This window comes from Mytilus edulis, chromosome 1, assembly GCF_963676685.1.
Source record: "Mytilus edulis chromosome 1, xbMytEdul2.2, whole genome shotgun sequence".
In the NCBI taxonomy this organism is placed as follows: domain Eukaryota; kingdom Metazoa; phylum Mollusca; class Bivalvia; order Mytilida; family Mytilidae; genus Mytilus; species Mytilus edulis.
This window is the reverse complement of record NC_092344.1, coordinates 121,396,279-121,411,281: the sequence shown is the minus strand read 5'-3', so window position 1 is coordinate 121,411,281 and position 15,003 is coordinate 121,396,279. Positions and strand designations below refer to the sequence as shown.

Genomic DNA, 15,003 nt, shown 5'->3' with positions numbered 1-15,003 from the left:
CATATTAAGGGCATACAATACAGTTTTGATCGCGTATTTAAATTTTAATATAAATTTCCATATAGGCTATTTTTGACCTGATCAAATCAAATATGTAATAAACTAGAGGCTCTAAAGAGCCTGTGTCGCTCACCTTGGTCTATGTGCATATTAAACAAAGGACACAAATGGATTCATGACAAAATTGTATTTTGGTGATGGTGATGTGTTTGAAGTTCTTACTTTACTGAACATTCTTGCTTCTTACAATTATATCTATAATGAACTTTGCCCATTAGTAACAGAGAAAAATATTTGGTAAAAATTTACATAAATTTACCAAATTAATGAAAATTGTTAAAAATTGACTATAAAGGGCAACTTAGGTCATGTGGACTTATTTGTAGATCTTACTTTGATGAACATTATCGCTGTTTACAGTTTATCGCTATCTATAATAGTATTCAAGATAATAACCAAAAACAGCAAAATTTCTTTAAAAATTACCAATTGGAGGGCAGCAACCCAACAACCGGTTGTCCAATTCATTTGAATATTTCAGGGCAGATATATATTGACTTGATTAAAAATTTAACTCCTTGTCAGATTTCCTCTAAATGATTTGGTTTCAGAGTTATAAGCAAAAAACTACATTTTACCCCTGTTCTATTTTTAGCCGTGGTGGCCATCTTGGTTGGATGGCCAGGTCATCGGACACATTTTTCAAACAAGGTACCTCAAAGATAATTGTGGTTTTAGTTTGAATTAATTTGGCCCAGTAGTTTCAGAGGAGAAGATTTTTGTAAAAGATAACTAAGATTTACAAAAAATGGTTAAAAATTGACTATAAAGGGCAATAACTCCTAAAGGGGTCAACTGACCATTACGGTCATGTTGACTTATTTGTAAATATTACTTTGATGAACATTATTGCTGTTAACAGTTTATCTCTATCTATAATAATATTCAAGATAATAACCAAAAACAGCAAAATTTCCTCAAAATGACCAATTCAGGGGCAGCAACCCAACAACAGGTTGACCGATTCATCTGAAAATTTCAGGGCAGATAGATCTTGACCTGATAAACATATTTACCCATGTCAGATTTCCTCTAAATGCTTTGGTTTTTGAGTTATAAGCCAAAAACTGCATTTTACCCCTATGTTCTATTTTTAGCCGTGGCGGCCATCTTGGTTGGTTGACCAGGTCACGCCACACATTTTTTAAACAAGATACCCCAAAGATTATTGTGGCCAAGTTTGGATTAATTTGGCCCAGTAGTTTCAGAGGAGAAGATTTTTGTAAAAGATTACTTAGATTTGTGAAAAATGGTTAAAAATTGACTATAAAGGGCAATAACTCCTAAAGGGGTCAACTGACCATTTCGGTCATGTTGAATTATTTGTAAATCTAACTTTGCCGAACATTATTGCTGTTTACAGTTTATCTCTATCTATAATAATATTCAAGATAATAACCAAAAACAGCAAAATTTCCTCAAAATGACCAATTCAGGGGCAGCAACCCAACAACAGGTTGACCGATTCATCTGAAAATTTCAGGGCAGATAGATCTTGACCTGATAAACATATTTACCCCATGTCAGATTTCCTCTAAATGCTTTGGTTTTTGAGTTATAAGCCAAAAACTGCATTTTACCCCTATGTTCTATTTTTAGCCGTGGCGGCCATCTTGGTTGGTTGACCGGGTCACGCCACACATTTTTTAAACTAGATACCCCAATGATGATTGTGGCCAAGTTTGGTTCAAGTTGGCCCAGTAGTTTCAGAGGAGAAGATTTTTGTAAAAGTTAACGACGACGGACGACGACGGACGACGACGGACGACGGACGACGACGACGACGACGGACGCCGGACGCAAAGTGATGGGAAAAGCTCACTTGGCCCTTCGGGCCAGGTGAGCTAAAAATATACCTTCATGTGCTATTTTTGTAAGTTGAGGTTCACATTTCAGATATTTATTCAAAATACGGATTTGTGGACGTATTTTTCCTTTCGATAGAAATAAATAACTTTTTTGTTTTAAAAGATAAACACAAGCTGTTTTATGTTAAACTATTTGTAATTTATGTGTTATATAAATATGGTATAAATTTGTACATTTTATTTTTACAAATAACTCAAATTTATTAAATGTTCATGAATGTAGAAAAAAACTTCATTTTTTGCTGTATATTAATCAAATTAAAAAAAAATCCACTATTTACGTTTTCATGAATATTGGTACACATAATCTTCTTACATAATCAAACCAAAAATCATTTTAAAAAAGAGGGGTTCATGAACTCGTTTTCAAGTTAAATCAGTTTGAATGATAAAAATCAGCCGAAAACTGCATCTTTTCCCGATAAGTCATCGTTTGACGTCGTGAACATAACAATTTATGTTAGCAACATCATTACCTCCCCTGTAACTGTATCGTATGCCCTTAATCATGGGACATAAGAAAAGCACTTTAAAGCTTTAAAGGTTTATAAAATGCAGATTTTACCAAGTGTAGTTCCACAATAGCATATACGTATATCTTAACGAATCTTTTTAATAACTGGAACTTAAAAAGATCACATTTGAAAACTTAAGCTTACAGTAATCAATGTCATGATCTGCTAACTTATAAAAAGATGAAGTATCTGAAATGACAACTAGCTGCATTGCCAAAACATATGTTGTAAAACTGCACCATATAATATAACCAAACCTTTTTCTGTGGGAAGACAACAGGATCTGGATTAGTACAGCTACATATATCACCATACCCCTCTACTTTATTACAGAAGGTTTGTCTTCTCTGGTTTATCTTCGTCTCTCCCCATTGGCATTCAGTGTCTACAAAATAAAACAGGCGGTGTGTGGTAAGGTGTAAGTACAGGATATTATATGTTTAAATTACCAAACATTCAAACTGGCTACAAACAAATTTGTATTTGTATACATCTTTAAGACATTGTTTACATTATCTAATCGTGTGAGTTGATTGTATTTACCTTTGATATTGACAAGGTCTACAGTGGCTTGGATTGTAACTTTCTCTCCCCAGCTATCTAAAGCAGGAGATTTTCCATGGGTCTCTGCAATTTTTCTTCCTGTAAAAACAGAATTAAAGTATTTATTACATTGGTTGCAATGAATCACATTGATTTCCCAGTTAAATAAAAACAGATAATTTCACGTGTGAAATAAACATGGTTATTTCACTCTCTGATGTCATACAATAAGAAGCGTTGTCAAGACGTCTATAACAGGGGATCAAAACAAATTGTGAATGCATAGAAAAAAGATATAGTTCCTTACATGTTTTACATTAATTTCTTTTAAAAAAGCCATTTGCCAATGTAATAAAAAGAATAACTAATTTTGATTTCTACGATTAGTTATTCTATAATTATTTCAAAGAAAGCCTGTAACTTATTTACACATAGAATAAAGTTATGATCCTCTAGCTGTAGAATGTTTAATTGTTATCAACCATGCACAACTTGGAAATAGAGATAGGTTTAGATTTAGGCAATTTGAGCAAGAGTTACTACCCTAATGTTGCCATGTCAAAGGTCTCTGTGCAGAAATTTATACAGGCCACTAGATTGGGAAAAAAAAAGTTTTCTGAACAATTTTTTATATATTTTTGCCTTGCTTAATTCATTACTACAATCTAGTAAAGATCTTTCATGAGACTTGTGTGTAGTGAATGTTTCATTTTGGTTAGTGAAATAAAATAATCAACCAATTACCACCACAAAATGTCAACCAAGGGAAGTAACTCACACTCCAATTATGTCATATTGATGGCTATCTATACTTTGCTTTACTAATTTGTTTGGGAATGAGTCATTCATCTGTGTTTTAAAGGAATTAAAGTAAAAGTGAACAATCATTGTACTTGCTCATATTGACCCATACATTTGTGTCTTTTGTCAAATAATACCTGCAAGGTTTTCTTACCTCCCTTCTTTACAATGAAAGCCCATGTATCCCTGAATGCCAGGTTTTCTTACCTCCCTTCTTTACAATAAAAGCCCATGTGCCCCTGAATGCCAGGTTTTCTTACCTCCCTTCTTTACAATAAAAGCCTGTGTGTCCCTGAATGTCAGGTTTTCTTACCTCCCTTCTTTATAATGAAAGCCCATTTATCCCTGAATGCCAGGTTTTCTTACCTCCATTCTTTACAATTAAAGCCCACTTTTCCCTGAATGCTAGGTGTTCCTACCTCCCTTCTTTACAATGAAAGCCCATGTGTCCCTGAATGCCAGGTTTTCTTACCTCCCTTCTTTACAATAAAAGCCCATGTGCCCCTGAATGCCAGGTTTTCTTACCTCCCTTCTTTACAATAAAAGCCCATGTATCCCTGAATGCCATGGTTTCTTACCTCCCTTCTTTACAATGAAAGCCCATGTGTCCCTGAATGCCAGATTTTCTTACCTCCCTTCTTTACAATGAAACCCCATGTATCCCTGAATGCCAGGTTTTCTATCTTCTCACTTCCCATCTCTTTAAGATACTGCCTGGCTTCTGACTTAAGATGAAATGATGCTTCATCCTAGTAAAAAGACAGAATGTTGGTAAATTGTCTTAAAATCTATAAAGAATTTGATAAAATTTACCATATTCTTAACATTTTGACATTTTCTAAAAAAAAAATACACCTTTAGACTCTAGGAAATACATTTGAATTCTACAAAAGTATCAGTTTAAGACTGAAGCTAATATTTCCATAGATTGACTTGAACATATTTTACTGACCAATGAGTTAACATCTGTAATTTTATACTAATGTAAATCCTTCATTGTAAATACAAAACAAGAACAAAAAACAAAACAATTACTTTTTCTTAAATTGATTCAAGATGTGTGTGTACACTACACTGAAAATGTAAATGCATAAATGAATGTTGGCAAGAAATTGAATATTTGTATTTTCTAGACTAAAAATTTGGTGGAAAATACCTTTATAGTAAATACAATAATTCTACCATTGGAAATCTTCTTCAGATAGGATAATAAAGCTTCATCTTCATGCTGGCTATATGTGTCAAATATATTCTTAGACATAACACTTCCCTGTAATAACAAACCACAAATATATTCTTAGACATAACACTTCCCTGAAATAACAAACCACAAATACATTCTTAGACATAACACTTCCCTGTAATAACAAACCACAAATATATTCTAAGACATAATAAAATTGAGAAAGGAAATGGTGAATATGTCAAAGCGACAACCACCCGACCATAGAGCAAACAACAGCCGAAGGCAACCAATGGGTCTTCAATGTAGCGAGAATTCCCGCACCCGTAGGTGTCCTTCAGCTGGCCCCCTAAAATATGCATAATAGTACAGTGATAATGGACGTCATACTAAACTCCGAATTATACACAAGAAACTAAAATTTAAAATCATACAAGACTAACAAAGGCCAGAGGCTCCTGACTTGGGACAGGCGCAAAATTGCGGCGGGGTTAAACATGTTTATGAGATCTCAACCCTCCCCCTATACCTCTAGCCAATGTAGAAAAGTAAAAGAATAACAATACGCACATTAAAATTCAGTTCAAGAGAAGTCCGAGTCTGATGTCAAAAGATGTAACAAAAGAAAATAAATAAAATGACAATAATACATAAATAACAACAGACTACTAGCAGTTAACTGACATGCCAGCTCCAGACCTCAATTAAACTGATTGAAAGATTATGTCTTCATCATATGAATATCAGGTACAATCCCTCCCGTTAGGGGTTTAGTATTATACTATCATAAAATATATGAGAAGAACATAACCCGTGTCATGCCAACAACTATTTTTTTAGAAATAAATGTGTTTAGTTCCGATGCAAAGACCCTATCAGTGAATCAATGTTAAAGCCAAAATATGCAATCTTTAATGACCTGACAACAGTATGGTAACTATATCCCCTTTTAATAAGTCTATTTAAAGGTTTTGTTAGTTTCTGAGGAGAATACTGACATTTTTGTGCTTTATAAAGAATATTTCCATAAAATTTTGGATGTGAAATACCTGAACGTATAAGATGTCTGCATGTTAAGTTATATTTACGAATTATTTCCTTATACCGGTGATAAAATTTAGTAAATGTTTTGACCAGTTTGTGATATCGAAAACCCTGGTGTAATAATTTTTCAGTAATACATAAATTTCTCTCGCTAAAATCTAATACATTGTTACATACACGAGCGAATCGTACAAGTTGAGATATATAAACACCATAAGATGGTGACAAGGGAACGTCACCATCTAAAAATGGATAATTAACAATAGGAAATGAAAAATCATCTCTTTTATCATAAATTTTTGTATTAAGCTTCCCGTTTATGATATAGATATCAAGATCGAGGAAAGGGCAGTGGTCATTGTTATCATTAGCTTTATTTAAAGTAAGTTCTACAGGATAAATTTCTTTAGTATACATACTGAAGTCGTCATTATTTAGAGCCAATATATCATCCAAATATCTAAAAGTATTGTTAAATTTTTGTATCAAATGTTGTTTTGATGGGTCTTTGCTAATTTTAGTCATAAATTGTAACTCATAACAATACAAAAACAGGTCCGCAATAAGTGGTGCACAGTTAGTCCCCATTGGAATTCCAATAACTTGACGATATACGGAATCTCCAAAGCGAACAAAAATGTTATCAAGTAAAAATTCAAGTGCATAAATAGTATCAAAGCATGTCCAATTGACATAGTTCTTTTGTTTATTGCTACTAAAAAATGATCTAAAAGAGTTTGAACATATGTACTCGCATTCCGACTTTTTAAATGCCCAGTTAATTAGGGATGTGAATTTTTTCTTAATAAGAATATGAGGCAAAGTGGTATATAGGGTAGAAAAATCAAAACTTTGAACAGATTCAAAATCACCAATATATGCATGCAATTTATCAAGTACTTCCAACGAGTTTTTGACACTCCAAAAGTAATTAATTCCACTATTTTCAAAGGCCTTATTTGAACAATTTATTATCAGGTTTTTTATTGTTCCAAGTGTACTAGTAAGTAAAACAGACAATTTAGTAGTTGAACAATGGCTGGAAGATGAAATAAATCTATATTTGTAAGGTTTTTTGTGCAGCTTCGGAAGCCAGTACATAGTTGGGACTTTCATTGTGTTTGGTTCTGCTTGTAAAGAAGTAGCTAAAAGTTTATGTTTGTTACAGATGTCGTTTTCTGAAAATGAAGTCAGTTGGAATGTTGGTGAATTCGTGATTTCCTTTTGCAGAACCTCTATATAAAATTTACGTCAAACAATAATGATATTATTAGCAGCTTTATCAGCCGGGACAAAAACAAATTCCTTGGCTAGTTCTGTTAGTTTATTTTTGATACGCGAAATAGGGTTTTTATAGTTTTTGTTGAGGGTAAAATGTTCTTTAAAATGTTGTATTCGAATATCAACTATCTTCATTACTGAATTAAAAAAAGAGTCCAAAGATTTTTTGTCAGCTTTTTCCCGTTTTACCCATTTCAAACAGTAGGCGCGGAGTGAGTCGTTGATGATATTACGACACTCATTCCAGTTAATAGTTGACGGGGGACGATATTTAGGTCCTTTACTGAGGAATGATTTTAACTCTCGGTCGCGAACGATGTTAAGGTCTCCTGTTATAACATGGGAAATTGGTCCATAGGTGTATTTTCAGTGATATTTACATCTTTACACAATTGGCTATAATTAAACACATATTTTCGGGTAGATTTTTTGTAAATATAACAAATGAGAGGGAGTTCAGTATTATCAAAATATCCAGGAATTTGGTCTTTAACAGAATGGTCGTTAAAAATACCGGCAATATTTACAAAATCAAAACCTTTATTGACATACTTTATTTTAATAAAATGTTTTTTATGATCTTCCGGGCGATCAATTTTTGGAAACAGTTTAGAATAACAATATGCCATTATAATTTGGACAATTTCATACTTAGGACTGTAATATGAAATTGTGTTGCAATCCTCTAAAATTTTATTTAATTTATTTATAGGTAAAGAACAAAGCTTGGTTAACAGATAATGTCTGCCGTTGTTTTTTGAAATGGAAATTAGGTCCGAAATATTTGTATGGTTGGTCCGAAATTTTCTTTGATTGCGATTTTTTCTGCGTCCATGAGAACGATTTTTACGAACAGTTTTAGAAACTATATCCAAAATGTTAACAGAATCGGTTCTTGATATATTGCCAATTCCCATGATATTATCATTAAGACCGAGAGGGTAGACTGTCTGTAATTTTTTAATCCAATTTAATTCATTTATTTTTCGTGATCGTACAAACTTGGAATGAGATTCACCAGGCTGCTTATTTACTACTTCTAAAGGTTGAACTGTTAAATATTTAATAGGATGACTGTGCTTCTTAAGATGTTGATAAATGATACTTTTGAATTTATTGGGTCTTTTAAAACGATACAGGTGTTCTTGCGTGCGTTTAGATAAATATCGCCCAGTTTCACCTACGTACTGAATACCGCATCCCGGTTTGTTTCATGTGAGTAAATAAATAATACTGTTTGTTTTTCAAGTAATATCAGTTTCAAAATTTAGAGAAAATGTGCGACCATTAAATGTGGACCTTACTGTATTGTTGGTGGAAAGACGGGGACACGTAAGTCATTTTTTGGCATGACACTTATCGATAGAAGGGTAACCACGATTTTTATTGTTAAAAACGTTAGCTATGGTAGTATTTTTAGATAAGCGATTCTGAAGATTGAGACGTGTAGATACCCTTTGAACGAGTTTAGTATTTAATATTTTTCCATTTCTAAGCTTCATATTTGTTTTTTGGTATGTAGATTTATTACAAAGGAGCAAAGACTGGCGTCCAGAATATTAACCATCACACAGTAGATTAAATTGTGTAAAAATGATACAACTGTTCGGCTCAAGACGTCAAATGCTTATTGTCATAAGTTACCCGACAAATTTAACAAAAGATAGGGTATATCAAGGTAGCGACTGACGTCTGAACACTTCCCTGAAATAACAAACCACAAATACATTCTTAGACATAACACTTCCCTGTAATAACAAACCACAAATATATTCTAAGACATAACACATCCCTGTAATAACAAACCACAAATATATTCTAAGACATAACACATCCCTGTAATAACAAACCACAAATACATTCTTAGACATAACACTTCCCTGTAATAACAAACCACAAATATATTCTTAGACATAACACTGCCCTGAAATAACAAACCACAAATACATTCTTAGACATAACACTTCCCTGTAATAACAAACCACAAATACATTCTTAGACATAACACTTCCCTGAAATAACAAACCACAAATATATTCTTAGACATAACACTTCCCTGTAATAACAAACCACAAATATATTCTTAGACATAACACTGCCCTGAAATAACAAACCACAAATACATTCTTAGACATAACACTTCCCTGTAATAACAAACCACAAATATATTCTAAGACATAACACATCCCTGAAATAACAAACCACAAATACATTCTTAGACATAACACTTCCCTGTAATAACAAACCACAAATATATTCTTAGACATAACACTGCCCTGAAATAACAAACCACAAATACATTCTTAGACATAACACTTCCCTGTAATAACAAACCACAAATACATTCTTAGACATAACACTTCCCTGAAATAACAAACCACAAATATATTCTTAGACATAACACTTCCCTGTTATAACAAACCACAAATATATTCTTAGACATAACACTTCCCTGTAATAACAAACCACAAATATATTCTTAGACATAACACTTCCCTGTAATAACAAACCACAAATATATTCTTAGACATAACACTTCCCTGAAATAACAAACCACAAATACCTTCTTAGACATAACACTTCCCTGTAATAACAAACCACAAATATATTCTAAGACATAACACTTCCCTGTAATAACAAACCAAAAATATATTCTTAGACATAACACTTCCCTGTAATAACAAACCACAAATATATTCTTAGACATAACACTGCCCTGAAATCACAAAGCATATAGATATTAAATATATTCTAGAAATTACACTTCCCTGAAATCATAAAGCACAATAGTGTTGTAAGGGGCATTAAACACCAATAAATCAATTAATCAAATGTTCTCAAACATAACACTTCCACAGATTCACAAAATTTCATTTAAATATCAAATATATTAAACAAAAGTGCCATAAAATCACAAAATAAATACATGTATGCCTTTGTTAGTCTTGTATTATTTTAATTTTAGTTTCTTGTGTACTATTTGGAAATTAGTATGGCGTTCATTATCACTGGACTAGTATATATTTGTTTAGGGGCCAGCTGAAGGACGCCTCCGGGTGCGGTAATTTCTCGCTACATTGAAGACCTGTTGGTGACCCTCTGCTGTTGTTTTTTATTTGGTCGGGTTGTTGTCTCTTTGACACATTCCCCATTTCCATTCTCAATTTTATGGATATTAACATATATTTTAGACATAAAAGGAGCCTTGAAATCTCAGAACAATATGTTAGCAAATATATTATTAGACAAAACACTATCCAGCAGCTCACACATGTTGTTAATCAACAAGGCAATAAGAAAGAAGGAAGCCACACAGTACTTCAAACAAGAATGAATGAATGATGACAATGTGTAAATATCAAAAAATATCTTATGCTTCTACTGTTTTGATAAACATAGTTCAGTGTATGTTCACTAAGGCCGTTTTTATTAAATAAGTTGGTTTACGGATCCGCCGACCCGAATTTTCGCTAATTCAAATAAAAATAAACGCACATTTGCCCTTAAAAATTATTTCCGCCGACCTCATATTTATCGATTTACTAAGAAAATTTTAAACGGTATTTTTCTGTTTACGTTTCGTAATTCAGGTTCCTATTACTGCATTAAAAAATCGTGAACCAGTGCACCGGAAACGTGACTGGTTAGCTGTTCACGTGCTTGCGCATCCTTAAACCCTGACTTCCGTTTAGGAACCAGACGATATCAGGGCATGGTTTGTTTACTATGAATGAACCAGTGTACATCCATCTGGATGTGGACGTCCTAAACAATTCAATATTATCAGACAAAAAATTTGTGAAATGCACTGAATTACAGGCTCCTGACAGTAAATTTCTGTTTATACTTTTAAATACTGTCTGATATGATCTGTCCTTATACATGTAGGTGTTGACATGCAATATGCTCTTAGATTTGCCTTTGTCTTTTAATATTGACTTGTTCTATGTGATGTGTTTTTGTTGTCGCATTTATTAATTCCACAAAACCTACAAAAGATGCTGAATAAAAGGTATTATCAAAAGGCTTTTCAAGTTTTACAGAACTATAAATAAGTCTTTTCAATCAAGTTTAAATTTATTTTTTTTTTCCTCCTACCCTATTTTTTTGTGGCTGATATCCGTAAACCAAGTAAAAAAACAAAAACTGGAAAGATCTAGTTTAAATTTATTTTTTTCCCCTCCTCCTACCCGAAGTTTTTTGGGCTGATGTCCGTAAACCAACTTATTAAATAAAAACGGCCTAACTTCACTTGTGTTAATATGTCTTTTGATTGAGTTAAGCCATTTCAATTGATATTTTAAAGCGTGTCTTTCTATGTTGTGATGTTAAACTATTGTTTCAGATAAGGGTGAAGGTTGGTACTTATTAAGACTTTTAAACCCACTACATTTGTTTGCACGGTCCTAAGTCAGGAATCTGATGTTCAGTAGTTGTTGTTTGTTGATGTGGTTCATAAGTGTTTCTTGTTTTTTAAATCGATTAGACTGTTGCTTTTCTTGTTTAGACCACTATCCACCAGAGTCAAAATGACATGGCTATAAGCAACTATAGATCACTTTACCACCTTCAACAATGCGTAACACTCATACCGTAGTCAGCAATAGAGCTTATATTTATTTTTCAATTGAGACCATCTTCTCAATACAAGAACAGCATGTTTCCGTGAGAATATCAAGTTGGTTGTAGAAAGCTTAATGTAATTAAAATTAACATGCATACACAAGGGTTTTTGTTCATACAGATAGACTAAACACACTACGGCTAAAAAAGGTCTGAGATTCCCTTAAGCTTACTCCTTAAAAAAACATTTCAAAATGATCCAAACAATTTATGAACTTTTGAGAAATATATCAAAATTGATGTTGTATCTCTTCATTCTTTTTTACATAAAAACTTACTGCCACAAAAAAGTCTGAAAGTGGTTGTAAACACCAATCAACCAATCAATCAATTCTTTTTTCATTGTATCATCATCAAATCCCTGAGAAATTTTCAAAGGTTATATTTTAGGTATAGGATGATAACATATTTTATTGCTAGATTTCAAGTTAATCTATAGAGAATATTTTTACTGTTACTTTGAACAGATTTACAACTTACAGTAGCCTGATTCAACACAGCAATATGGATGCCTCTATTTTTCTCAAATTCTTCATCTTGTATAATCTGTAAAAAATAATAATCTTAAATTATAATACATTTAATATAAATAAAAGAAGAGTTTTCCAATGTCCCCTGCTCCGTGGTTAGTTATTAGATACATACTATTAAATTTTATTAATGTAGGAAGAAGTCTTTTCTGCTTTCAAGTTTCTATGAATGAGGTCTGCATACAAGCCTATAATAAATTTGTCATTTGTTGAACTTTTAATTTTTTGGTTTACCTGTACACACGAAAACCACAAAAATTGTTATCAAATCAATAATGATTAATCCACAGTATACATTTCCAAGAGCCATTACTCCTTAAAACAGTTTCCACTGACACTTAATTTTGAATTTGAATGAGACATTATTGAGTTTAACATTTCATGTTTATTTTATCGAAGTTTGTAAAAATCTGCAAGGGAGCACTAACAGGGCAATTATCAACATCGTTTGCCATAGTTTTCAAAGGGGCATAATTCAAAATAAATTTCAATCATCCATGTTTTTAAATCCATTTTCATAAACCAGATACAATTTATTTTTAAATTTGATATTAACAGATTTAAATGTGTTTAAAATTATTGATAACATGGATACTTACACTGTAAATTCAAAAAATATTGCGTGCATTTATTATTGCGATTTTTCAAGAATGGACAAAAATATGTTTTATTATTGCGATTATCGAAATAAACCGTTTACAGATATATGTTTTAGTAATTAGGATACAAGTTTTTATTATTGCAATACCAATCCAGTAGCATTATTCGCATTAAAACAAACCTTGCAATAAGTTCAGACTTACCACAGTTTCACCAACTTTGACTACAACTGATGTCTTACTAGATTGTACCTCTACAGACAGGAATTTAGGTTTTGTCATTTCTACTACATTTACTCTTCCCTCTTTTCCTTTGAACCCACCATTCACTTCATCTGAAAGATAAAAGACAAATCATAAAATTTCACTTTGACAATTTTCCTACATTTGCTCTTTAATAGGCATATCTTAATTCTATTTTCAAGAATTATTTAATTTTAAATTCCTTGAAGGGTTAAGTACTTATACTGTTCATGCAAAGAAGTGACTACTGGGTATTGACAATTTGACGAAGTTAATTAGCATGTAATCATTTGAATGTAATCGAAAAATAATATTTGATTGGAAATCTTTGATTAGTTAAAGCTTTCTTTTACGTTCACTTTTAATGAAAAGAAAGCAGAAAATGAAAGGAACTTTTATCTTTTTCTGCAAGATCTCACTTTGTTTTGATGCATCCTTGTTGTTCTTTCGACATATATGTACATGTACCTGGTCTTGGACAACATCAGAGGAGATATATTACAGAGATTGATTCATATTTCAAATATAGATTTGTTATTTCATTGCAACCGATGTAATAAATAGGGTATTCAACCCAATCAACTCTGATTCATGGCTGATAGTTTGATTGGTATTTAATATTGTATAACTTGCTGATTTTTATAATAATTAGACAATTAAAAAAAAGAATTTCAGTTATATTCTGGAACTTGGGAATCAGAAGATTCACTGTTTAAATAATAATACATATATTTTACCAAATTAACTTCAATGCCTTCCTATAAGTATGTTTAGCATACATATTACAACACACATATCAATCCTTTTGACAGTCAGTTTAACATTGTATTTATTGTATATAAACATATAAACTCTATGAACTAAAATTCTGATCAGGACATTCAAAATGTTTTAAAAGACAAAATGAAAGAGTAACGTCTATATTTTACAAAACTTCAGTAGAATCCAGTCTAGCTTATTACAAAATAAAAATATTGTTTTAACATAGTTTTACCTCCTATTTATTGTTTATAAACATACATGATACATGTATACCACAACTGTGCAAGTCTGAACAGTATATCTCCACTGTATAACCTAACATAGTTTAACCTTATATGTATTGTCTATAAACATACATGATACATGTATACCACAACTGTGTAAGTCTGAACAGTAAATCTCCACTGTATAACCTAAACTCCATGTCATAACAATAATCCAAACCAGCATTATATAAGTCAGCTACTATATACATGGTGTACACTAGTATACAAACAAAACAATTATCCCTCAGAGCAGATAATTAAGATAGGAGAATACATGTGTTTACCTATCCACGTAAACAATTGTTTATATAACACATGGTGTAAATATTAAAGGGACTCTGGCTACAGCTGTTGGATAGATGACAATGACCTCTATAACAATGTCAAATTGGGTGGGGCAATAAATGTGTCTATCTTCCTTGAATATATTAATGATATTTGATATTTTACTATGTAATATCATCCTGATTATCTGAAAATAAAAGTCAGCTATGTTCTAGTATAATATGTTAGTTTTGATACTATACTAAGCAAAAAAGATTAGCAACAAATATTTTCTATTTGAAAATTAAACTATACCCTTAAAAATAGAAATATCTTAATTTTTGTAGCATATAAAATAATACCATAAGGTTCAATTTTACTCTTCAAAGCATGATTCTAAAATGTTTTTCAATAGTTTTGA

The 15,003-nt window shown here is 31.9% G+C and overlaps 1 protein-coding gene across 4 annotated transcripts in view; it reads right to left on the bottom strand.

The window, feature by feature from the left end:
* LOC139504545 (protein O-linked-mannose beta-1,2-N-acetylglucosaminyltransferase 1-like) overlaps window positions 1–15,003 on the bottom strand; it is a 40,719-nt gene that overhangs the window by 17,280 nt on the left and 8,436 nt on the right. For 2 of the 4 annotated variants that reach the window (XM_071294644.1, XM_071294645.1), the window contains exons 4-9: window positions 13,252–13,382; window positions 12,399–12,464; window positions 4,944–5,057; window positions 4,419–4,536; window positions 2,987–3,085; window positions 2,701–2,828 (exon numbers count right to left, since the gene is read on the bottom strand). In XM_071294644.1, coding sequence (XP_071150745.1) covers window positions 2,701–2,828; window positions 2,987–3,085; window positions 4,419–4,536; window positions 4,944–5,057; window positions 12,399–12,464; window positions 13,252–13,382 — 656 coding nt within the window. Of the gene's footprint in view, window positions 1–2,700; window positions 2,829–2,986; window positions 3,086–4,418; window positions 4,537–4,943; window positions 5,058–12,398; window positions 12,465–13,251; window positions 13,383–14,310; window positions 14,358–14,408; window positions 14,793–15,003 lie in introns of those variants that run through there. The other 2 variants (XM_071294651.1, XM_071294654.1) reach the window with 2 other exon arrangements.